Source organism: Podarcis liolepis, assembly GCF_965112155.1.
Source record: "Podarcis liolepis genome assembly, chromosome: 14".
Classification (NCBI taxonomy): Eukaryota; Metazoa; Chordata; class Lepidosauria; order Squamata; family Lacertidae; genus Podarcis; species Podarcis liolepis.
The window spans coordinates 4,922,489-4,949,433 of NC_139569.1; the positions used below are offsets into that span (position 1 = coordinate 4,922,489).

Below are 26,945 nucleotides of genomic sequence, written 5' to 3' on the forward strand. Positions count from 1 at the left end.
GCACCCCCCACGCTACGCCACTGAGCAGCAACAAGGGAATTTGTCTCTTCCCTAGTGGAATTCTCAATAAAAATGTCAAAGCTTTTCACTAACATGGAGAAGTTAGCTGCTCTTGTGCCATGTGATTCCCAGGATGCTGATTGAATTGTTGCACAGGGGGCCTTAAGTGTGATTTGGTCGTATGGGTTTTAGGGGCACAAATTAGGGCTGGACTGCTGCTCAGCTATCCTGCTTGTCAGTTTCCCATAGGCATCTGGTTGGCTGCTGTGAGAACCAGATGCTGGATCTGGCAGTCAGGCACTTATGGGCCCAGGTGAGAAAATCAGCCATGATTTGATTTGTATTTGACCTTTGCATTTACAATTGACCTGATGCCTGAGTAGGAACAGCACAACTTATTTACTGCTGGACCAAGGATGAACAGCTTTGGAAAATCCCAATTTGATGTGACAGACTCCATCTTGGACTTTTTGAACCATTGCTTGAAAAAGGTCTGTCTGGACCTGTCTTGTTGACCTTGTACATCTTTGTCAGCAAAGTAATAAGGCAGCTTAAATATTTCTTCGTCCCTAAGATACAACCTGTGCTTTCTCTTTATTGTCGAGCTGCTTTATTAGGTAAGAACTTGCCAGTTGGTATTAAGTTTGTCCTTTTCCTTTATGAAAGGCACTCCTTGGCTTTATGCTTACTTGAAGAGGTCTGCAGAAGATCTGCTTACTTGAAGAGAAGGCAGAATTCAGGCTGTAAAAGACATATCCTGTCTCTCTGTGTGTTTGTGTCACCATAAAGCAGTTGCACTGAGGAAGGTACTGGATCTGTTCTGTTCCTCTTGGTTCAGCAGCTAGTGCAAAAGGACTCCAAGCTTCTGTTGTCCTTTTTTCTGCAGGCCCTTTGTCAAAGTGTTTCTGGCTCCTCCACAGTCAGTTGTATACAGTGGAAGGCATCCTCAGGCTGTGAGCTTTCAGATGATAGAAATACATTAGTGATCTTTCCCGGAAATTTAAAATGAGATGGGTTCTGTTACAGCCCTAAAGTATTGGCTCGGAATCGCAATGTGTTTTCCAGCAGGCGTCTGTCTTTAAATGGAGTGTAATCTATCCCAAACAATGACTTGAGTGTGGAGAACCATGTAAGAGGAGGATGAGCTCCACCACCGCCTAACCTGGGATGCCTGCAAGTGCATGTTCTTGCAAGGTCTGTGCTATAAGAGGGGGATGTAATGGGATAAGAGAGAGAGAGAAAGGTGGAAACTGGAAAACTATCTAGGCTCTGTCATAGGGATGGGAACCTTTTTCAGCCTGAGGGTCGTATTCCTTTCTAAGGGCCATGTGGCAGTGGCAGGTGATGCCAGAAGCAAAAGCAAGTGGAGCAATGCATGTAGATTTAACCTTTGTACAGCTGTCTAATTTCTATACCTTTTTATCCTCCACCCACGGAAGGAAGAGGCATTGTCAGAGTTCAAGGGCACATTCCCACCAGGCAAAAACTCAAGGAGGCAAGACCAGCGAGGAGTGTGACTGGGAGAAGGTCCTGATGACCAAACAGAGGGACTTTGAGGGCTGCATGTAGTCCTTGGGTCAGAGGTACCCTCACCCCTGCTCTAGCAGGCAGTGACAGGAAAGGTATAAACCAGTCTTCATCAGTATGGTGGAACTGATGGGACTCCAAAACATCTGTAAGGCATCTGGTTGGCAAAGGCTGGCACCTATAATTTCTGTTTGTTTGTGCCTCCCTTATTTCACCAGCAGGATCAAGTTGGTACCTCAAGTTGGGCCATTGTGGGGCAGAGCATTTAGTTCAAGTATGTGTTATGTTGCAGTGGTGGCATCAAATCACAAGATCGTGGGTCTTAGCACCACAAATGTGTGGGCTGACTGGACTGTGTTCTTGGGCTGCTTGTCTGAAGGGAGGATGCGGATGTTCCACAGCCATCTCCCAAAACTCTACAAGCTTTTGAAAAGCTTAACGTTCAGTAACATTCACATTTTCTGTTTCATTTTCATTTTTGACATGTTATCAGTGTGAACAGGGAAGCTTTCACTGTGCTAGACCCAGGTAGAGTCAGGGGCAGAAGTAAATCCTAATATACCTGATACGATTGTTGCCATAAAATGTAATGCATTACCTGTAGTCCTTGAAATCAGCGACTTGTTTGAGAGGGTGAAACATTTTGGCTTCCTGCACTTCTCAGATTCCTAGAGGTAGACACCTTGCAATCTAACACAGTTTCCAAAGTTTGCAGAAGTGGCAGAACAAATAGACGTCATGGCCATTTCTGACTTGGTCCTGATCCGCAGTATCTTACCACTTCAGTGAGGGGATGGGGGCAGGCAGGCACATGCATTGTTATTGGCTGCCCCTGAATGCTGTCATGGCATACATGCCGACAAAATGGTCTCACACAAACACAGGACCCTTTCAGCCTATCTCTCCTAATCCTCCTTTGTATGCTCCCCCTCTCTGCCTTATGACAGTTCCAGGGCACTGACTGCTTGAGCGAGGTTTTAAGTCTTGCATTGTGCTGGTGATTTTTAATACCTTCCGGGGACCCAGCCCCCAATGGCATTTTACATAGCTGTGCTCTGTTGTTTAAATGAGGTGTCTGAGCGGCTCGATACGTGTCACTAGAGGGCACTAAAACAGCTGTGAGATATTTAACCTATAAGCTTCTATGGTGTTTGCTGCCACCTCTGAGAAAGGAAGGAGTGAAAAATGGTCTTTTATATTTCCAGCTTTGCTTTTGAAATGGATCAACTGTGAAATCATAAGCCATAGTACAGATTCTACATAAGGGTTTATTGCTGGCCAGGGAAGTGTCGGGCTGCTGCTCTGACCATGCATTTTGCTCTTTGGAAAAAGAAAACAAAGTAAAACTAGCTACTTTGTTTTCAGCTTATTGAGCAAGCCGAGTGTACAAACAGCTGCCCAGTTAGCGATGTAAGACTTCACCCTTTTTGGTTTCTTACTTTTAAAACAAAAACTTGGAGGTTTGCATGACTTTTCTCACAGAGGCGCAAAGCAGATCACAAAGTGGCAAGGGACTTTTTTGCCCTGGGGGCTGCATTTTCTCACTAGCAGCTTTCCGGTGGGTGGGTGGGCGGGCTGGTGGGCCCAGAGGCAAAAGTGGGTACAGCAATGAGCATTACTCCTACTTGGGACAGTAGGTACGATCCACTCAAAAAGTCAGATTTCCACATACGAGGGTCAAAAGTATGTGGGTCAAAGACCCAGTTTTTTGAGGGGGGACCCAAGCACATTTATGTACACACACAGAGAGACACACAGGCTGGGACCCCTCTGGAGGCATCACGTGGGTCAAAAAACCTGGCTAGCTGCCTCCCCCCCCCATAGCCACAGCACTGCCACACACTCACCTCTGCCCTCTTTCCAGGCAAGTAAGAGGCATTATCCCAGTTCATGGACACATTCCAGCCAAGCCCAAACACTCCAAGGGTGTGGAGCAGGGGTAGGCAACCTAAGGCCCGTGGGCCGTATCCAGCCCAATTACCTTCTCAGTCCGGCCCGCGGACGGTCCGGGATTCAGCGTGTTTTTACATGAGTAGAATGTGTCCTTGTATTTAAAATGCATCTCTGGGTTATTTGTGGGGCATAGGACTTTGTTCATATATTTTTTAAAAAATATAGTCTGGCCCACCACATGGTCTGCAGGACGGTGGACCGGCCCACAGCTGAAAAAGGTTGCTGACCCCTGGTGTGGAGCAAGGCTGTCAATGAGCCAGTGGCGTAGCGTGGGTTGTCAGGACCCGGGGCAATGCAAGTAATTTGCGCCCCCTAACCCGTGGATTTGCGCCCCCTAACCCGTGGATTTGCGCCCCCTAACCCTAACCCCCAGATGTTGCGCCCGGTGCGGCCGGCCCCCCCTGCACCCCCCACGCTACGCCACTGCAATGAGCAGGGACTGTGACGAGAGGGTGTGGCTTGGGGAAAGGGCATGGGCTCAGGAGAGTCTCAAGGGGTGGATTGAGAGGCAGGAAGAGGCCCGTTCAGCCCCCTCCCCAGGTCCTCCCCTCCCCCTCTTCCAATATATCAAGCAAATCAAGCTTTTCCATTTTCATCAAATGGATACTTTGCAGCTCCTCATAGTCTTTTGTGCTCTTTGTTAGCTCAGTGAAGGGCTTTCTTTTTTGCTCTGACTTTGCTGCCAGCTTCATTTTGCTTTCGTTTTGAGTGCCGCTAGAGAGTCAAATTGCCAGTTCCACCTGAGCATCTCGTGCTTTATTGAGAATCACAGGGGCCATGAGAAACTCAGTCACCATTACCAAATGCTCCAAGACAGTTTCAGCAAATGGATTAAATTTGTCCCCTTTACACTCCCCAAGGGACCAGCTCATGGATGCAGAAAACCACTGGACATCAGTCTCTTGAGTTTTACCGACTGGGTGGATAGAGTCAGGGCCAGTGGCGGCCAAACTTGGTTGTGGGTCCCTGTGTGAAATATATCCCTCCTCTCCCAGTCTAGTTCGATTATACTGTATATATAATTCATACACCAGTATCTAATGCATACCTTCTGATCTGAGATGAAACATTATGAAAAGGCGTTTAATTAAATATGAAGTACATAACTTCAGGATGTATATAAATTATACATGTGTCTTTATATGTAATATTAATTGATATGGCAAAGTTTTGTTAGAATATTAATATTTTGATTTTTAACACCAATAAACATTAAACTTTTCCAAAGACCAAATCAAGGGAGTTTTGTGGGTTTGCTGGGCCCCTTATAACCTGTGGGCCCTTGTGCACAGTACACCCTATGTGAGCACCACTGAGCGGGAGAGTTTGTTTATTATTTTATGTATTTATAGCATCTCTATCCCACTTTTTCCTCCAAGGATCTCAAGGTGGCGCACATGGCGCTCTCGCTCCTCATTTAATCCCACAACAACAACCCTGTGAGGTAGATTGGGCTGAGAGGCAGTGACCAGCTCATGGTCACCCAGTGACCTTCATGGCCAAGTGGGGATTTGAACCCTGGTCTGCCAGCTCCTAGTTCAACACTCCAGCCACAACACCACTTGTGGCAGGCAGATAGTCTCATTCCAGCCTCCAAGGCCTGGCATTTGGAATGGTGTTCTGCTAGTTTGTGGAGGCTGAATAGTCAGGACAGTTAGTGAAGCCTCTAGCTGGTGGGCTGAGCTGATCACCTCCTTTCCTTGAACCACTGGAGGCATGATCCCACCACTCTGTGTGGGTCTTCCTCCTTGCACGTGAGTCTCCTGCTGTTCACTTCTTTTCCTTGCTGTTGGCAACTCTCTCACAAGCAAAGAGAGGTGTTCACATGGGACCGGTGTGTGCGTGCTGAACACCACACTTGGGGAACAAGTGTGAATCAAACTCTTAGTGCATATGTGCAAAATGTGATCACGTGACATGCCTTTGAGACTTTATATCTAGACTAACAGAATCATTGCTCCTGTTTTCCTTTTTCTTTTTAAACAAAGCTCTTTGCCTGCTTTTTCTGGAGACGTAAATTTAACTTCACTGTTGTCTCACTTTGAAGGGAAATTAATCAGCTATTCTAGGACCTGGCTCATCAGCTAAACTGCTCGTGTGTGTGTGTGTGTGTGTGTGTGTGTGTGTGTGTGTTTCACCTCTTGGGGAAAGTGCAACATGAAATGCCTTTTAGTAGCTTGCTCAGGAAATGCCGACACAATTCAGTGACAACGGCCATGTTTGAGTTTTGTGATGAAAGAGAACTACTAAATTAGTCTGGTGCTGTGCCCTGCTGCAGTTTGGAAGCTTTGACTTAAAACAGCAACAGCAACAACAACATATACAACAGACAAATGCAAACGATCCAGTAATAACGCTTTGTTAGAATGAATAGCCACTCTTGGGCTAACATAGAGTTTGGGATTATCCTATAATAAATTCAACTGTTGTTATCATCTAATACGTTACGCAAAAATGCCCCTTGCCAGTCACTGTTCATATACAATCATAGAATTGTAGCGCTGGAGGGCAACCCCAAAGGCCATCTAGTCCACCCCTTGCAAGGCAGGAGTCACAACTAAAGAATCCCTGACAGATTGCTTCTTCTGCAGAGCCTTTAATTTCACATGTTAAAATAGCAGAATCAAGGCCCAGGTTGCAATCCCATGCACGCTTGCCTGGGAGAAAGTGGCACTCATGTTCAACAGGGCTTACTTCTGAGTAGACATGCTCAGGGCTGTAATGCACCACGGCAAAGAAGGCGCGCAGGAAAGGGCCAGCCGGATGTTGCAGTGTTGTGCATGTGAGCAAAGTCGTAATGGGGGAGAAAGGACTGGCAAACTCATTAAAGTGGCTTCCTAATGGCAGTGGACGCTGTAGTAGCGCACACCGGGAAAGCGGTCTGCAGAATGGATGGTGCCACCAGCAAGCAACCTGGGCACAATTGTGACATGGTTGCAAGGGGAGGGGAGGGGGACACCACCTGCCATCCCGCATAGTGCTACAGCCTGGCTCCACCAGGAGTGGGGGTGCCCGGTGCCCAAAGGGGGCCAGCGAGTGAGGCGTGGCTGCAAGGCAGAAGCAGAGTGGAGGAGGCTTGGCCATGAAAGCTTTTTAACTGCATGAATGTAGACCATGGAAGTAAGTTCCAGGTGATCAGCTTATTGGAAGGTTCACTTCAACAGATAGGTCAGCCTTTGCTGAATCTTAATTTTGATATGCTAGTGTGCAATTCTCCGCTTCCCCTCTGCCTGCACTGCTGTGCTGTGGTTGTGGGTAATCCTCTCTAGTAAGCTGACCCTGTCGGTCCTAATGAGCTCCTTTTCCCATGTTTTGTAGGGCTATCACGATCCCAGTAAAACTAAAGTGCTCCACTTCAGCTTGAACCCAGCAAGCCTGGCTAAGCAGCAGCGTCTTGAGGAGCAAACGCATCTGCGGGAGGAATGCCAACGCTTGAGAGAGCTGGTCAGAGTCCTGGAAGCAGGAGACTCTATCCCAGAAAAACTTGAGGGGGCGGCAAGTCTCCAGTCAGCTCAAGAAATTGCAGGTATGCGCTTTCCTGGTCAATTACTCATTCATCATAGTGTTGCTGTGTAGCAAAGGGCAGCATTTCAGAGTGCATTGAGAGCCATTTAATTGTTTATAGTCACAGTCAGCCTAGCGGTTTAGAGTGTTTAGCTTATATAAATGCTCCTGGGTGGAAAGGGAGATTCCCTGAATCCACCCTCCTTTAATGATAACTCTGCCTGATAAACAAAGGTCTGCTTGTTGTCTATTGACCTATACACATGAACCCGTATTTTACATGTGTGTTCATAAGAAGTGTGACTTTGGAGATCTGTAATCTGGAGATTACAGATGGGACGCGGGTGGCGCTGTGGGTTAAACCTCAGCGCCTAGGACTTGCCGATCGCATGGTCGGCGGTTCGAATCCCCGCGGCGGGGTGTGCTCCCGCTGCTCGGTCCCAGCGCCTGCCAACCTAGCAGTTCGAAAGCACCCCCGGGTGCAAGTAGATAAATAGGGACCGCTTACTAGCGGGAAGGTAAACGGCGTTTCCGAGTGTGGCTCTGGCTCGCCAGAGCAGCTTCGTCACGCTGGCCACGTGACCCGGAAGTGTCTGCGGACAGCGCTGGCTCCCGGCCTATAGAGTGAGATGAGCGCACAACCCCAGAGTCTGTCAAGACTGGCCCGTACGGGCAGGGGTACCTTTACTTTTACCTTTTAATCTGGAGACAGTTGCATGGCTCACCACAGGGGTTATTGCACAGTAGAGTGAGTTCACCAGGAGTCTCTGGCCATATAACTGAGGAGTCCCTTATGGGGAAAGGAGGTGATATTTCCTAAGAAATGTAAACTTTGACCCAACCCAGTTCCCAGTGGAAGACGCGTGCTGCAGAAAACCTTCAAGGCCAAATCAGAACATAGGCTTGCATTAGATGTGACAAAGGTTCTGAGGACACATTAAGCTTGCACCTATGTTGCCTTCATCCAGATGCTCAATCGTTGCTTCCTCTGCAGTGGCACCCCATTCATTGCTCAGAGCACAGCCAAAATATATACACAGTTTTAAGATGCACACAGAGTTGTAGCTGAACTGAACTTCTCATTGTGCTCCATTGTGGAGCACAAAATCCAAATAAGATAACACCTTTGTCAGTACCAAACAAAACAACATAAAGTAGTGAGCAGACTTCTGAGCCTTGCAGAATTCTTCCGCCAGGGTTGGTGGGTCAGTGTAGGGGAAGACTGACGTGTTGCTGATAGGCCTTGTCAGAGCAGGTGTGTGTGTGTGATGTCTCTGACTAAGAAGTTGGGGACAAGGTTTATGCAGTGCTAAGAGGGTTCAGGCATGTAGCAGCAATAAAAGGAACATGGTGGATGGATGTTGCTTACAGAGACAACATATATTTCTGTACTGTGCTAACAAGGACCTTGTTTTTGCAAGAACTGCAATCTCTGAGTTCATTTTAGTCGTTGAAAAATGGCCCAACCATCCTTGATACATATCGGGCCGCTTCTCATCCAGGAGGGAGGGATTGTGTAAACAACTGTAGGCTAGTTAATCTCTGGCAGGTGGAATTTGGAGTTCCTTAGATAGATAAGCAAAGCGATTTGTGAATGAACCAAGATAGTTGGCTGCAGCTGGAATGCCCCAGTCCCTGCTCAGTGCAGACAAGGCATATCAGGATAACAACCCTGTGATGAAAGTCTCTGAGTCTTAATTATATGAACAATCCTAAGAGCAGACAAGAAACCTTTTCTTTTAATAGCTTTTTTGGGGTTGGGGGGGGTAAATCGGTTCCAAAGGTCCCCATCATCAGCATTTGCTTCAGTTGGCCAGTTGGAGGTAGTGGAGTGGTAGCTAGGAGGAAGAGATGATAGACCAATTTATCTAGCTTTACTTAAAAGGCAAATTTATTGTTTTCCTGTGACTCACGGAGGGCCTCCCCCAACCTCAGAGTGATTCCTCCTCCTCAAAAAAGAGCAAATGGTCCAGGTCAACATTTTCAATCATTTGCGGGGGTGGGGGGGTCCTGCTCTCCAAGGCTGTCCCTGCCTAGCAAACTGAGCAGCTGGGTCACTTGTACTGTAATTTATTGCTGAATTCCTCTCTTTAATTCATTTCTAAGTGTGGCCGTGTGTTTTATCTAGCATGTCTTAATGTGTTCATGACCCAAAGGGCTTGTTTGTGCTTTGGATTTACTGTGGGCTGGTGACGAGTGGAATTTGATTTAGCCCTCAAGTGACCTTTACTACTGGCATTGACAATATCTGGGCATCATTTTAGGCACTGTCCTGTTTTGCACAACCTTAGGCAACAGTGGAAACCTATATTGCACAATTTAGATTGCTGATCTAAACAAACAAACCAAACAATTTAGATAGTTTGTTAAACTTGTAACATAATGAGGCAGAAATTCTGCGTGGACTCAGCATTTATTTATTTAAAATTTGTGTACCGCCCTTCATCTGAAGATCACAGGGCAGTTCATAACATAAAAGTACAAAATGAAAATGCTAAACACATAATAAAACAAAGCGATAACTCCTTTCCCACAAACAAATTTAAAAGGCTATAGAATGTTAATCAGCCAAACATCTGGTTGAAGAGGAACCTTTTTGCCTAACATCTGAAGCTATGTAATAAAGGTGCCAGGCGAGCATCCCGGGGAAAGCATTCCGCAAACAGGGAGCCACCACAGAAAAGGCCCGTTCCTGGGTTGCCACCCTCCAGACCTCTCATGGGGGATGCACCCAAAGAAGGGCCTCAGATGATGATCGCAGGGTGTGGGTTGGTTTATATATGGAGAGAGGCGGTCCTTGAGGTATTGTATTCCTGAACTGTTAAGGCTTCCTCCATCATTATCTAGAACACTTGGCAAAAAAGCTGACCCAAGCAATCCTGTCTTCTACCTGCTTGGATAATAACATTATCAATGGTTTCTAGTCATAACGGCTATGTACTACCTCCAGCGTCAGAGACAGCATACCTCCAAATACCAGTTTGGGGGAGTGTCATTGTGCTGAAGTCCTACTTGTGGGCTCCCCATCTGTGTATCTTATTGGCCTCTGGGAGAACAGAATGCTGGACTAATTTGCCTTTGGTCTGATCCAGCATCCACATTTTTTCTTCTTACTGGAGTCTTTCATTGTTGAAATGGGGCCTTCTACATAGCCACAGATCTGCAGCATGAGCTTCTGTCTTTGTGAAGCTCCCACTGTAATGGGCATATGCAAGTGTGGATTTCTCTGTGATCTAAAGAGTGTGGCAAGAGTGGATTCCACACTAATGCAGCTTATGGTCATGGGACAATCAAGGGCAATGCAAGTTCACTTTTAATTAAGCAGCAGGCATTAAGACTGGCCCGCACGGGCAGGGGTACCTTTACCTTTACCTTTACCTTTAAGCACATTATGAGTCAGATGCAAATGTACTCCAAGTCCTCAAAATGCACATATGCAGGGCTTGAACTGTTCAGAGCCCCCTCCACCTAGTGCTTGAGGAACTGGTTACTGCCTCGTATCAGTCATAGAAAGAACACTGCAGTGAGCTTTCGCCTGTGACTGTCCCAATGACACCCTGGGGTGTAATCTGCTCTTACGATTCCATTCCCTCTGAATGTCTGAGCCTTCTGATTCATCATTCATTGTTGTCATTTCCTCCAATTTTCCTTCAGCCATGTATCTGGCTTGTCCTGACCTCTCTAAAAGTTTGTGCCATGTGATCGACTTTTTGTAGCATGTCTCAAACAAGGGATGGCTCTAGGCCTGTTATGCATTGGACCGACAAATTCCACTAGATTCCCAAATATTTGGAGGGAGCACAGGTGGTTGTCTGAATAGCTCATGTCAAAGGTTCCCCCCAATTCTTGTTATTATTTTTGCTTTCTGCAGTTCAGCCTGGGTAGGTCATTGCCGTTATGCCCTGCTTATGGACTTCTGGGAGACATCTAGCCAGCCATTGTGGGAAATTGGGCTAGATGAAGCATTTGGTTTGATACAAGTGTGTGTGTGTGTGTGTGTGTGTGTGTGTGTGTGTGTGTGTGTGTGATGTGAGCCTTGGAATTTAGGGATACCTTCAAAGTATTTGGGTGGGTTAAAAGGAGGTGGCTTGCCCTTCCTAGGCATTATGTACTGAGCTGCCCCATCTTCTCAGGGCTAGAAGTATGGGTGTACCATAGCCAGCCAGGAAGCTGGTTGTGATCCATAGCTGTTTAAATTTAAGGTTCAGTGGATTATAATTACAGGAACGAAAAATAATCAGGCAAACATTAAAGATGCTGCTGCTGATGGCTTTGATGATAATGTGTTGGCTGCCATTAAACCTTCTGAGCAGACAAGAAAGCACCATGTGCCCGCTGATGGTGGTTCTAACTTGTGGGCGAGGTAATAAGGAAATTTTTATGATGGGTGCTAAAGCTCATTAAATGCGACTCCATTAAAAATCAAGGTTACGCTGGACTCTAAATCTCTTTGAGCACAGCCAGTGGAGGCTGTATCGTGATCTTGGCAACTTGCCATGGAGTTCAGTGGTGCTTTTCTCTCATTTGCTTTGTAATAGTCTCTATTAAAACGGGTGACATGGTTATTGAGAAGAAGCATTTTGAACGGTGTGCCTTATGAACACTGGCCCTCCCCCTTTCCCCGTTTTGTGGTGTGAAAATGGCAAACAAGATGGTCCTGTGCTTATTAATGGGGCAGAGCTGCAGTGGCTCCATTATTCAGAATGGGCTGCAATGCTCCAGAGATTTGGACTCAATTATTAAACCTGGCCTGTGAAACAGCATTGGCCAAAGTCAGGTTGTTATGTGATGAATAGCTCTTCGCAATTCTCTTGTCCTTTAAACAAAAGTTCAGATAAGCAGTTTGTGACAGGTTTTTTTCCCATTTTCAAAAGAAACTTTATTGAATAATTATATATATTCTAATTAAAAACAATTAGAAGATTTTCTTTCCAGGGCTACTGTTCATAATACATACATTAATCATAACTATGAATATTAATTTTTAAAAAAGGATCATTATCTATCCATTGCTTTACAGAAATATCTAATAAATCATAATTCACTGCACCCATCAAGTGTGTCTGGACTCTGAAGTGAAGAAGTAGCTGACGTTATTGGTTCCAGACAGATAACAGTTTGAAATGCAAGAAGGGGTGTGTGTGTTCTTTACTCTTAGTCTCAATTTCCTGTATTTCACTCTGTACCTCTCATGCTTTTAAACTATTTCTCATGCCAACTTAAATAATTCTGATTATTTTATTTTTGGCTGCCTTAGTACAACCCCTTATAGAATTCCTGTTTAATCATAGTCACTAGTGAATAGGTCTGTTGCACTGCAGATCAATCTTGACAATTAATTCCTGTCAGGAAATGACAAGGAGTGAAAGCAAGGCAAACCCTTTGGAAGTATATATTACTCATGTCTCTCGGCTGTGTCAGTCTAGTGTCGATGTGTGGGAGTGAGCGAATATGTTTCTGTGGTGGTTAGGGGTGATTGACTCAACTCCTTAAGATGCTTCATTCAAGAGTAATCTGATATTCTTTCCCCACCCACCCCCATTCCCAGGTACTTCGGATGTTGCAGATTTGTCTTTCCCACACAAAGACCCCAGAGCAGGTGTGCCTGAACTAAACCTCTGCACTTGCCCAACAGCCAAGAGGGGCTTAGACAAAGCCTCACGTTGTCTTGGGAAGTCACAGCATTGTGAGAGCAAGGTTTTTTTGTTGTTGTTGTTTAGTCGTTTAGTCGTGTCCAACTCTTCGTGACCCCATGGACCAAAGCACACCAGGCACTCCTGTCTTCCACTGCCTCCCGCAGTTTGGTCAAACTCATCCTGGTAGCTTCGAGAACACTGTCCTACCATCTCGTCCTCTGTCATCCCCTTCTCCTTGCGCCCTCCATCTTTCCCAACATCAGGGTCTTTTCCAGGGAGTCTTCTCTTCTCATGAGGTGGCCAAAGTATTGGAGCCTCAGCTTCAGGATCTGTCCTTCCAGTGAGCACTCAGGGCTGATTTCCTTAAGAATGGATAGGTTTGTTCTTCTTGCAGTCCATGGGACTCTCAAGAGTCTCCTCCGGCACCAGAATTCAAAAGCATCAATTCTTCGGCGATCAGCCTTCTTTATGGTCCAGCTCTCACTTCCACACATCTCTTCTAGGAAAACCAGAGCTTTAACTATACGGACCTTTGTTGGCAAGGTTAGCTTCCCTCATTCAAGAGAATGAGGCCCACTCATAATATGCACTGGGTAATGGCTAAGGACACAGGAAAAAGCAGAGATGAGCTTGCACATCTTTCCTTGATTTGCAAAGAATTCAGCTGCTGGCTGGCCAAATTTGATACCATCATCATACAAGTTAGAGAATTCCAGTATTCCCATTGCCAGTGCTGCTTCTTGGAAATGTCAAACTGTGCCCAGTTCTTGATAACTTTTCCCCATAGGCTTCCCATTTTTTGTTGGGCATCTGACGTTAACTGGACTATTTGCTTGTTTATGAATTCAAAGCTAACTGTGCCTTTTTGCCTGATACCCAGGACTCTGTGAGCTTTCCTGTGTGTTCTGACTGGGTTATTCCATAGGCACCCCCAGAATGTGAACCTGGTGGCAGCAAATGCTGAACTCTGATACCGATGTTTCCTTCATTTTTATTTTTTTTAATTTAACAAAATGTATAGACCACTTGATTCTTGAACGCACACACATACCTCTAGGCATTTTTCCTTCCCTCTAGCTGAATATGTGTGCTTGAAACTTCATTATCATTTAGGTCCAACTGCTGTTGATAATCTGGAGTGCTGAATGGCAGCACCTTTACTCCCCAGCAAGAGCCTCCCTAATGCCAATATTAACATCCTTTCAGCCCCAGATTAAGACATACCTCTTCTCTCAGGCTTTTGAGAGATTATGATAATCATGCCTGTTGCTGTTTCTGTGTGCCTGTGGTTTTTTTTGGGGGGGGGGTATTGTTTTATTGTTAAACTTGATGTTTGCTTTTTAATTACGTAAGTCACACATCAATGTTTTATGATAGGCGACAAATAGTTTAAGAGGTAGTACATACTTTTATTTACATGGGCTTCTTAAACCTAAATGAGTCTTGTTGAAATGTGATATTGTGTTTTTAGAACACATAATAATGAACAGAGCAACCAGCCCGTTCTATAGCGACAGTGTGATTTGAGCATTGTCTGAAAGCCTCAAATCTTTTTCTTTAAAACTATCAATTGCAAAGTGAACTGACAGCTTTGTCATGAATTTAGACGTTTAGTCTGAACAGAACTTAAGCAGAAAATTTACTCGTGATCGCTGCCATGGTAAACCCTTGTAATAGAGATTATTAATTGGAATTAAATTGGGTAATGAATTAACATTAAAATAATCTAATCTTGTTGAAGTGACAAGCCAGAGACAGTAAAATTAGTCACTGTCCAGCCTGCCCGCCCGCTCTGCTCATGAGCCTGTGCGCAAGTGCTATTAAATGAGTGTGCTAGAAAGGGCTTTGGGTGGCATTAAGAATGTTCATGGCTGGTTTCTCATACTTTCTCTGCAATCAGTGCAAGAGGAGAAATGTTCACATATGGTGCATGAGCCACTCACGCTAGAGTTGTTCTTGCAGAAGACCCTCAGTTGCACTCAGTGGAACCCCATTTTCCCTTGCGCACCACACAGGTAATGAGACAGGATATTTGGGAGAACAAGAGACCTATGTGTGTCCTCTATTTATCACCAAATGAGGCCCTCTGGCTCTTTCTGCTTGACCCTTGGGACTCTCCCTTGGCCATGCCCCCTTCCACTAGACCTCAGCCTCTTTTGCAAGGCCTGCTGTATGCACTCCTTGAGTGCTTCTTGAACTGTAATAGTATGTTTTGCTTGTTAGGATAAAAGATGGAGATACTGTGCATGTATGTACAGAAATCCTGGAGTTTTGCAGCCTACTGTTTCTTTCTTTTTGCCTTAGGAATGGTTTCAGCTGGCCAGGTGAGGGTGAGAGTGAAAGTAAATGATGGATCTCAATCCCTTGCTGAGTTAGGGACTTCCACTGCATGCAAAGACAGGCCTCGGAGGATTGAGCAAATCAGACCAATAGTGGATCCAGTGGTCAAGAAGGCAGTTTCTGCATGAGTTGTGGAGGGAAGTGAGGGGCAAATGAGGCTCATCAGCCTGGAAGGGTAGCCCACATAGGAGAAGGAAACCTCTAAATCCCAACCTGCACAGCCTTGCGACTATACTCATTCATGAGAAAGGCTTTGGGAGTAAACTCTGAGGAACTATCTATACCCACTGACTTGCAGAATATTTTTGGGAGAAGAAAAGGCTAAGGAGCAAACCCTACACAAATCTGGAGTGGAGTTGGATGGTGTCTTGTATGCCTCCTTCCAGCAACTCCTGCAACTAAGATGATGCCAAATGTGTATTGCTCTGCTTTCCTTTGGACTACATTAGTGAGGTCAACAGGGGGGCCTTGTCTTCTGGGCAGCCCAGGACCTCCCTACATATCGCCCAGTCTTGCGCCCAGGGGAGGTCACCTCGGAGCTCCGAACACCTTCCTATCACCGGCATTCAGCTCCTGGAAAGGTGCCTACAGGATGCTAATGCAGCCATGATCCTCCAGCCCTGCCATATAGGATTTCATTTTGCTTGTTGTATCTTTTAAAACAAAAAACCCATCACTGTAGAACAGGCACCCCCAAACCCGGCCCTCCAGATGTTTTGGGATTACAATTCCCATCATCCATGACCACTGGTCCTGTTAGCTAGGGATGATAGGAGTTGTAGTCCCAAAACATCTGGAGTCCTGAGTTTGGGGATGCCTGCTGTAGAATTTTCTATGATACGGCTTTTTCTATAATTACAAGCAGTTATATCATTGTTTTGCTTTCATGTTTTAATTTTATAATGAAGTCTTTTGTTATGGACTCTGACTCATACAGGGAATGGAGATGATTATTATTAGTAGCAGCGATATTGCTGGAAAGGGGTAAAATATCATCCAAAGCTTACTCTCCAAGGTCAAAGCCGTTGTGTGCTCATTCTGTAGATTCCTCAATATGCACATGGATACATAAGCAGGGAGGATAAGGCTACCAAGGTTACTAGCCATGATGGCTATGCTCTGCGTCCGTGGTCAGAGGCAGTACAGTGGTACCTTGGTTTGCAACCGCTTTGGATTACAACCACATCAAACCAGGAAGTGTGTGTCCCTTTTTTTGGGGGGGGGCCTCTTGGCGAAAGCGCGACCTGGGTTACAACCTGTTTGGTTTACAACCAGACCTCCGGAACGGATTATGGTTGTAAACCAAGGTACCACTGTAATGCTTCCGAGTAGCAGTTGCTTGAAGCCACAGGAGGGGAGAGTGCTGTCTCAAGAACCTGAAACGGTCTGCCTAATAAGACAATAGCACACTGAACTGATTTCTTCCTGTGAAAGTAACAGTGTGATACAAAGTTCTCGCATTCCTTGGCTACAGTATACCAGAGCAGGCTGAGACAGTATCTATTGGGAAACTGTGGCAATTTACAGTTACAAGCCTCCTGCTATACTTGTTTTAAATTTTTCCTTTTGGTTTCTTCCTACATATTTGGATATTCTCTTTGTCTTTGTATCTGGACATTTTGATTTGCTCCCCCTAGAGGGTAAAGTAAAGGCCAACACAACTTAAGACAGTGGAACTTTCCATCGGGAAACAGCTCCCGTGGGAAACGACCTTGACATGAGTGGCTCACAAGAAGAGATAGTCACAAGAGCCAAGACTAAACAACAACAACAGCACCAGCAGCAGCAACAGCAACAAAAGAAAAGAGGCTCGATCACAGGCGTAACTCCTGTAGGACCTACAGGAACAGCAGGACAAGAAAAAGCGACAGCTGTCTCCATGGATGCTGTGACACAAGCCTTACTTAAGATAAACCAATCCCTGGAGTCTCTAACAAAACAGACTTCAGAAAACACACAAAAATTAACGGAAATATCAGCAAGATTAGATCAGAATACAGAATCCATAAATAAATTGGTGGAGGAAAATTCCGCTACACGTAAAATTGCTGAAGAAGCCAGAGCTATAGCTGGAGAGACACAAGAGAACTTAGAACCGATTGCCAAAAAGGTACATGAGCACGATGCAACTCTGGCTCTCTGGGAGTTACAGAGAAAAGAGAGAAATCTGAAATTGAGATTGATTCCAGAAAACGAAGATGACAATCTCGTGGAGTTTTTAATACAAGAGTTCGCTGACTGTTGGGAAGATCTGGAGGAAGACGAATTCAAAATTACAACAGCGTTTAGACTGGGTAAAAAGCAGAACAGAAAGACCCCGAGAGATTGTTTGATTACACTTAGATCCAAGGAAGAAAGAGATAAAATATTAAGACTACACTTTGAAAAGGCCTTGCAAATTGGAAATTCAGCTGTACAGATTTTTAAAGACATTCCCAAACATATCCTGGATTTGAGAGCTTTTTACAAGGATTTGGTTTATCTGCTAAAGAAGAACACTATACTTTTCAGGTGGGAATTTCCACAGGGATTGTCCTTCGATTACAAGGGGAAGAAGGTGAAAATAAAGACTATACAAGATAAAGAGAAATTTTTGGAAAGAAATCGAGAGGACTTAAAGAAGGGAACTGTGGACGTACTTGCAGAACAGAGGAGAGCAATAGACATTCTGAATCTTTCGTTTGGACACAAACCACCACCATCAGAGGAAGAGCAACAACTTGGAGCTGTTGGAGGAGTGTCAGAAAAATAACAAGATGGCCCTGCAATTCCTTAGTTGGAATTGTAATGGGCTCAATATGCCTTTGAGGAGACGACAAGTTTTTCATATTTTGAACAGAGAACAACTGGACTTGATATGTTTACAAGAGACCCATATAACCAGAGCTCACAGGAGACTACTTATAAACAAAAGATTAGGACAAGAATTTATATCATCAGACAAAGTGAAAAAAAGAGGAGTAGTCATATATGTAAAGGAGAAGTGGGCTCCAAAAATGATGTTCAAAGACGAACAAGGGAGATATTTGGCAGTTGAGATTCAAGTACAAGGAGAAAAATTTTTGATAGTTGGAATTTACGCACCAAATGAGGGCAAAGCTGAGTTCTTTAAGAAACTTCATGAGACTTTGACGGACTATCTGGATTACAATATGATAATTATGGGGGATATGAACGGTGTGGTCTCCACTAACATGGATAAGGCACAAAGACTGACAGTTACCAAGGAAGGGAGACTTCCTAAGACTTTTTTTGAAATGACGGAAAATATGGACTTAATAGACATATGGAGAACAAGAAACCCTCTTGAGAGAGAGGGAACCTTTTTCTCCCAAGCAATGATGACCTGGACCAGAATCGACCAAATTTGGATTACTAGTGGGATGGCTCCAAAGATTAAAAAGGTAGAAATCTGCCCAAAAACCTGCTCCGACCATAACGCTGTGAAGATGGAAATGAAACTTACAACAACTGGTCAATTTAGATGGAGAATGAATGACACCCTTTTTCGAGATAACGAGATCCTCATGAAGGCCCAAAAAACTCTAAAGGACTACTTTGAAATAAACTTAAGGGCCGATGTGGAAAAAAGAGTGATCTGGGACGCAAGCAAAGCTGTGATGCGAGGTTTCCTGATTCAACAAAATTCAATAAAGAGGAAGAAACAGAATGAGAAGAAGGAAAAGATTTTGGAAAAGATAAAGGAAGGAGAGAAAAAATTAAGAGTAAAACCAAAGTCCCAGGAGATATTAAGAGAGATTAAGTTATATCAAGTACAATATATGGAATTGATGAATCAACAGATTGAATGGAAGATAAAACAAATGAAACAAAAGACATTTGAATCGGCAGATAAATGTGGTAAACTTCTGGCATGGCAACTGAAGAAAAGGCAGAAATTAAACACAATTACAAGTCTAGAAGTGGATGGAAAGAATATATCTAAACCTAATGAAATTAGAAATTGCTTTTTAAGTTATTTCAAAAAACTCTATACTCAAGGACCGCAAAATGAAGAAGATATAGACAAATTCCTTGACAAATATGGATTACAAAAAATCTCTCATCAGAGTAAGCTGGATCTGAATCAGAGAATAACAGAACAAGAGATAGAGGCTGCCATTCAGAAAATGCAACTGGGCAAATCTCCAGGACCAGATGGACTGACTTCTAGATACTATAAATCTCTGAAAGAGTGGTTAATTCAACCGTTAAAAGAAGTCTGTAATGAGATTTTAGAGGGGAAAAAGGCACCTGAATCGTGGAAAGAAGCGTATATTTCACTCATACCAAAGACAGAGACTGAAAAGACTCAATTGAAGAACTACCGCCCAATATCATTACTTAATGTGGATTACAAAATTTTTGCAGACATCCTGGCAAGAAGATTTAAAAGAGTGTTGATGGAGAAGATTCATAAGGACCAAGCAGGCTTTCTCCCAAAAAGACACCTATCAGACAATGTAAGGAATATAATAGACATTTTGGAAAAGTTAGAGGTGGATATAAACTCTAAAGCAGTGTTGATTTTTGTGGACTCGGAGAAAGCCTTTGACAATATTTCTTGGAGTTTTATGAAAAAGAATCTTCATGGGATGGGGGTAGGCCAAGGTTTTGAGAATGGTATGGGTGCAATATATTCTGAACAAAAAGCTAAGTTGATTGTAAATAATGTAATAACTGAGGAACTCAAGATAGAAAAAGGAACACGACAGGGGTGCCCGATTTCTCCATTGCTTTTTATTTCGGTTCTGGAGGTGTTGCTGAATATGATTAGAAACGACCAGCAGGTCAAAGGTGTACAGGTCGGAGCTAAACACTACAAGTTAAGAGCATTTGCAGATGACCTAGTATTGACATTGCAAGAGCCAAACACTAGCACGAAAAAAGTGTTAGAAATAATCCAACAGTTTGGCCAGGTAGCCGGATTTAAGTTGAATAAACAAAAAACTAAAGTCTTAGGAAAAAATTTAACAGATATGGAGAAGGAGAAATTCCAAGAGGAGACAGGGCTGACGGTGGTTAAGAAGGTGAAATATCTAGGGGTTTATTTGACATCTAAAAATTTGAATTTGTATAAGGATAACTATGAAAAATGTTGGTCAGAAATTAAAAAAGACCTAGAAATATGGTCAAATTTGAAATTGTCAATGTTAGGCCGAATTGCAGTAATTAAGATGAATGTATTGCCTAGAATGTTATTCTTGTTTCAAACCTTGCAGATTCTTGACAAGATGGAATGTTTTAAGAGGTGGCAGAAAGATATTTCGAAATTTGTCTGGCAGGGCAAAAAGCCCAGAATTAAATTTAAAATATTGACAGATGCTAAAGAAAGAGGGGGATTTGCCCTGCCGGACTTAAAATTGTATTATGAAGCAGCAGCGTTTTGCTGGCTGAAAGAGTGGATGCTTCTCGAGAATACAGACATTTTGGATTTGGAAGGTTTTAATAATGCATTTGGTTGGCACGCATATTTATGGTATGACAAAATTAAGCTGCATAGGGCCTTTAAAAACCATATTGTTAGAAAAGCATTGTTTAATGTTTGGATAAGATATAAAGATCTGCTGGAAAACAAAACCCCTAGATGGGTGTCTCCTGTGGAGGCTAAGGCAGTGAAGAAACTCAATATGGAGGTCGGATGGCCGAAGTATTGTGAAATCTTGGAACAAGAGGGAGATAAACTGAAATTACAAAGTCATGAGAAAATGAAACATAAAGTACAAAATTGGTTTCAATATCATCAAATAATGGAGTTTTTCAAACAGGATAGGAAAATTGGCTTTCAGGTGGAAAAATCAAAATTAGAGACTGAATTGTTAGAACCCAATACTAAGAATTTATCAAGAATGTATAACTTGCTGCTGAAATGGAATACACAAGATGAAACAGTTAAATCGGCTATGATTAAGTGGGCACAGGACATTGGTCATAACATTATGTCTGCTGACTGGGAGTGGTTGTGGAACACCGGTATTAAATTCACGGCATGTAATGCCTTAAAGGAAAACATTATGAAAATGACTTACAGGTGGTACATGACCCCAGTCAAGCTAGCAAAGATTTACCATTTGCCTGATAACAAGTGCTGGAAATGTAAAGAGACTGAAGGTACTTTTTACCACCTTTGGTGGACATGCCCGAAGATTAAGGCTTTCTGGGAAATGATATATAATGAAATGAAAAAGGTACTTAAATGTACTTTCCTTAAAAAACCAGAGGCCTTTCTCTTGGGCATTGTCGGCCAATTGGTGTCAAAGAAGGACAGAACTTTCTTTATGTATGCTACAACAGCAGCAAGAATACTTATCGCAAAGTATTGGAAGACACAAGATCTACCCACTCTGGAAGAATGGCAGATGAAAGTGATGGACTATATGACATTGGCTGAGATGACAAGCAGAATCCGTGATCAGGGAAAAGAGACGGCGGAAGAAGAATGGAGAAAATTTAAAAGTTATCTTAAGGACTATTATAAACTTGATGAATGTTAGAATGTTGAGGTTTTCAGGAAGAAAGGGATACAGTGTTAAGAGATAAGATTATAGAAAAGACTAAGATGACAGAGGTTGGAAAGGTATATTTAGAAGTTGCTAAAAAATACTTTGGACATTGGGATGCAGAAAGGGGGGGTATGGGGGAGTCCCGGAAAAGAAGTTTATGAAAAAATGTTATGAAATTATACGTGTTTGTATGTCTCTTTATGTGTTTGTTTGTGTTTAAAAAATCTGTAAAACCAATAAAAATTTTATAAAAAAAAAAAGAGAGTGCTGCTCTTGTGCTCGGGTCCTGTCTCCTGGTTCCCCACAAGCGTCTGATTGGTCACTGTGAGAACAGCAGGATGCTGCACTAGACGGGCCATTGGCCTTTCCAGCAGGCTTTTCTTATGTTGCTATGTTCTTAAGCATCTAATGGAAGGTTCTGCTTTAAAGCCACTTACAACCAGGGGTGCGGACTTATAAAAAATATTGGGGGGGCCCGGGAAAGCTCATGAATAATAAATAAGCTCATGAATATGCAGATAAAGTGGCGCCGCCTCCTCGTGAGCGAATAGGGGAGAGCGTGCTGCGCCTATTAATCAGCTCCGAAGGAAATTGGGTGGAGCTTTTGCTCGGGAGGGAGGGCAGGAGGCATGCAGCCCGACCCTGTGCATTTTGGGCTGGGGGAGGGGCGGCGGTGGTGCTCTGCTGGAGGGGCGCCCGAGATTATTGGGGGGGGCGGAGCCCCCCCAAACGAATTTTTGAGGGGGCTCAGGCCCCATGGAGTCGGCGCCTATGCTTACAACCACAGATATTTCTGTCTGATGAGTATTACATTTGTTATTATGTAAGTATTTAATTTGAGTTACCCAATGGAAGAACAGGATCTGGCATTTTTTTCCTTTAAAAGTGTGGACTTGGGGAGGGCAGTGTCTTGCAAAAGGTGCCTTGTCTTTGAAGAGATTAGTGCCTTCATAAATAGTGTCACCATTAAGTCAAAGTGGTGGGGGTATTGCTTCCATCTACTGTCCACAGAGCCAGAGGTGATTTTGTATAAAGAGACTATATAATGGTTGGCAATAATCAAAGGCTACCTAGTGCACTTATCCTTCCATCAAGAGCAAAGGATCTACAGATTTTTGTTCCTCTCTATGATTCATGACTGTGTGAGAAGCAAAACAAGGAAGAAAAAGTTAAACTCTACCTATATTAAAAGGGTAGATGTTACTCTTCAGATGTCCTTTTTCAGTACAGCTTTACCATTCCCTGAAGCACAGTACAGCGCACCATGGATTCTTTGTGAATTCTTATGCTTTATTTGCTTTAAAAAACACATCTCACAATCTCTCTGGGCACTCTATGGCAAAGATGAATGTAATAATTAAAAATAAACAGGACTTTATGACTCTGGAAAAAGCAGCCACTTTGCCAGAAAAAGGTAGGTTTGGGGGAGGGGCAACAAAAAGAACTTAAACAGGTGGCGATGGTGAGCGCACAAGCAACAGAGAGTGATCTGTGTGCCTAAATGCAATCAAATAATTGAGGCCTTGACAAAGAGTGATCTGGTGGAGCTCAATGGATCTGTAGAGGGGCAACTACCCATCATCAAAGTGCCTAATCACAGCAGTTATGTAAGACAGGTCAGTGATGTTACCCAAAATTGTAATTACGGGGCTGAGGGGGTTATGGCTTGCTCAAGACCACATAGGAGCTTAATTCATACATAATGGGAAGTCAGGGCTTACCGTTATGAGACTATGCCATGGTGAACCTTGGGCTCACACATTCCCCTCTCTTCCTCTTAACACCTGAGGGAACATAAAAAGTCTCTGTGTTTTGTTTAGAATAAACCACTGTTTCCTGTTACATCCAAACTTGGGAACTATGCAAACAAAAGAAACAAAACTGTTCCAGTTTGCACGAAATGGTAAACCATGGTTTAGCACTCGGAAGAGAAAGGAACCAGAGACTTGCATGCTCTCCTGCCCCCTCTGCTCCTTCTGGGCAGCCAGGAGCAGGACTTTGGTACAGATTCAAACAATCTTTGGTCAGCTTCCAAACAAGCCAACGTCAAACCATGGTTTATGAAGCTGGCTTGTTTAAGCAATCTCTGATTTATAAGCAATACTCAACTGGGCCTATGTGAAACTGAAGGTAAAGACTAGCAAAGTCCATCTCTCGGTCATACAAGGGGAGTGGTAGTGCACAAGTCCCTGGTGCAGAGAGCTTAAGTTCAGATTGGAGACTCTGACTCTCAAGCATCCACAGAACAGGGCATAGGATACTTGGCACAGAGATAACAGTTGAGCAGGGATCATACAAGACCATGGATTGTTTGGAGGGGTCTTATGAAGGCATTTACAAGAGACGTTGCCTCTGTAGGGAGCGGGAGCCAACTGAAGCTTTATGTATGTGTGCCAACAAGGCCTGAAGTGTGGTAGGCTGTGCCTTCCTGGAAGAGCTAGCTGGCTGCTTTAAAAGCCTTTGGCGTCTATGAGGCTAGAGAGCCAGAGGCATTGCAGGGAGCTGGCTGTGTTTTCCACCTGGAAAGACCATAGACAAGGTGCTGGTGGTTCTCTCTCCAAGGAAGTAGCTTGTCTCCATCCCATGTGCTCCACTAGGATCTGCAAAGTCCCCAAGTCATGAGATATGGCTTCTAATTTATTTGGCAGGCTCTTCTGTAAAGAAAAGGGGATTGTGGCTTTTGTAGTGGTGGCACAGCTTTGGCCAACACCTTTGAAAGGGGAAGGCTTGAGAGCTGGAAAAGCAAGGAAACTTATGGGTAATAAGAGTTGCCAAGGAAAGAGATGGGAGACGGAGGGAACACAAACAGGCTTGGCAGCCCTGTAAAAATATGCAGAATAGGAACAAGGCCATTAAATGTTTTTGAACGTTTAAGTTCCCCTGGGGCCAGGGACTGAGGGAGGACTTTTGTTCCTGGCTCCCAAATTATGACAGTAGTTGAAAGTGTGCCTGTGTTTGGGGAGCAGGGTGGGTTAGAAGAGACACGGACGGAAGAGAGAAATGTTCTCTTTAGCTGTCATGCCAGTCCCTTTGGACTCCTGAAGTTGTGCCATCCATCTCTCCATAGCCAGAGGCAGTTCTGCCTTCAAGGAGAGAAAGCATAATGAGCAGTAAAGGGACCTGAAAGCCCCTTCTGCTCATGTTGAAAGACTCTACTGAAGAGGAGTTCCTTATTTTGCACTTCCCAGTTGCTGGGGATCTGGCAGCTTCATTATCTCATAACACACAGTAAGATTCGGACAGAGATAGGCTGATGGTCTTGCATGGTCTGCCTTGTTTAACCAAACAAACAAGGATCCCTGTGGTCCAGCACGGTGTTACAGAACAACAGTATGTAGTATTTTTCAACAGGAAGGATGTGAATAATCTATTTTAAGGGTTCCTCACTTAAGGAGCTAAATGCCATGCTGGGTCAAGTCACTTAGACCAGGATTTTTAAAATAGGAATCCCTACCCAGAATTGGCCAGTTGCCTGCTGGTAGACTGCAGCCTTGCTTCTTCCCGCTCCTGAACAAGGAGATGGCAATGTGCTCATATAAAATTGCTTTATGTAGAGTCAAACCTTTGATCCATCTAGCCTCTTGCCTTATTCTCAAATTGGGTTGCAGCTCCCCAAGGGTCTCTAACAAAGGCCTTTCCTAGGCCTGCTACCAAAGATCCTTTCTGAGGTGGAGGTCAAAGTTTTGAACCTGGGTGATAGAAGCAACTCCATGACTAGCCCTATTAAATATATTCCAGGACAACAACACACATGACAAGGAACTCATAAGTCATTTACACTCAACTGCCAGAAACGTCACAACTAGACACTGGAAGTGAACAGAAATGAACATAGACCACTGGTTCTTAAATGAATGGGAAATCACTCTACTAGAATAGTTAACCAACATACTTAAACTAGCACTGGGCCAAGCAAAGGAGGATGCCTTCACCCTAGTGTGGCTCCCCTTTTTCACATATATAGCACAACAAGACAATGACTTACTCTCCCCCGCCCCCCCAAAAAAGTATTGAATCAATATGGCTAATCTGACCCAACACACATACAAGCAAAGCACACTGCAACCAACCTATCCATGTGATGCTGGAATAAACCCCTACACAAACACAGTGCAATAGAACAGAAGACCATTACCCCTCCCTCCCTCCCTCCCTCCCTCTCTTTCTCCCCAACTGCATGATGTCTATGGCAATAGTGTCTCATACTGAACGTAAACGAACTATGAAAAAGGCTATGAATTGACAATGGAGATGCTAGATGTAGTTTTCGTTGTTTTGTAGCATAAGAAAATCTTTACTAAAAACAAATTTTAAAAAGTTTTGAACCTGGGGTCTTCTGCATCTGGAGCAGGCTCCCTGTCCCTCCCATAGATGATGATGATGATGATTAATAATTTATTATTGATACCCCACCCATCTGGCTGGGTTTCCCCAGCCACTCTTGGCCGCTCCCAACAGAATATTAAAAACATGATAAAACATCAAACATGAAAAACTTCCCTAAACTATGCAGATGGTAAGACTCTTAGCAGAGTCCAGAATGGACCTGTATGAATTTAAGGCAGTGCACGAACACTGGTGTTCATCTTCTGCCTTTGTGTTACTGTGCAGAGTTCTGGACCTCCCTGATGGAGCTTTCTTCAGTGCTGCCCAGGCCCCCTTAGGGGTGAGACATGCCGTGCGCTCCCCAGCTGTCCTTCATACCCTGTAGGATTGCAGTACGAGCTGCTGGTTAAAGCTGTTTGCATCACAGGCGCAGCCTTTGATTAGGTGCGAAGTGCCATAAGGGCTGCTGGATTGTACACAATTGAAAATGCTCTTTCATTCATCAGCAGGAAGGAGAAGAAAGACTTGTGCTGATGTCTCAAATTCAAGCCGACACAAATTCCCTGACATTAGAAAAACCGGCCTGCCAGCATGGCAGAGCACTCTGATGTGCGTGTGGCATGGGGGGTGGGGGGGTGAGGAAGAGCCTCAGATCTTTGCTCAGCATGTTGTCAGTGTATTGTTTCCTCTGTAAATCAAAGCTTCATGTCTCAGTGAACAGCGGTGCCTGGTAGAAACCTATTAGTGAGGCCCTGTGTGGGAGGGGGGAGGTTGGGTATGTTGAGTTATGGAGGGGCATGTTTTGGTCTGCTAATGTCAAGGAGGTGATGGGGCATTCAGATTTTAATAAAACTGAGAGGGTATAAATTTTTAACCAGGGAAGGTAAAGTCCTAGGGTTATTGAATATACACCACCCAGATCCAGGGTAGCAACACAGCTGATCAGCAAAAAAGTTTACTCAACTCACATTTGGTCTTCAGCTCCTTGAATTTTCAATTTCCAGTTAAACACAGTTAGCAAGAGCTGAAATTTGTATGCATCCATGATCTTCAGTAACACCCTAAGGCTGCAATTCCCAAGCAACTTATTTCAATGGAAATCTTATGTGCATTAAGTCAGCAGCTGAAAGACTGAAAACCTAGGTTACTAGTACTG

General features: G+C 44.0%; 1 protein-coding gene across 2 annotated transcripts in view; it reads left to right on the plus strand.

Moving 5' to 3' along the window:
- The window catches only part of MAD1L1 (mitotic arrest deficient 1 like 1), a 464,357-nt gene that overhangs the window by 276,433 nt on the left and 160,979 nt on the right, over positions 1–26,945 (plus strand). For both annotated transcript variants that reach the window (XM_083474732.1, XM_083474733.1), the window contains exon 16: positions 6,799–7,006. In XM_083474732.1, the coding sequence (XP_083330858.1) occupies positions 6,799–7,006 (208 nt within the window). The remainder of the gene's footprint in view (positions 1–6,798; positions 7,007–26,945) is intronic.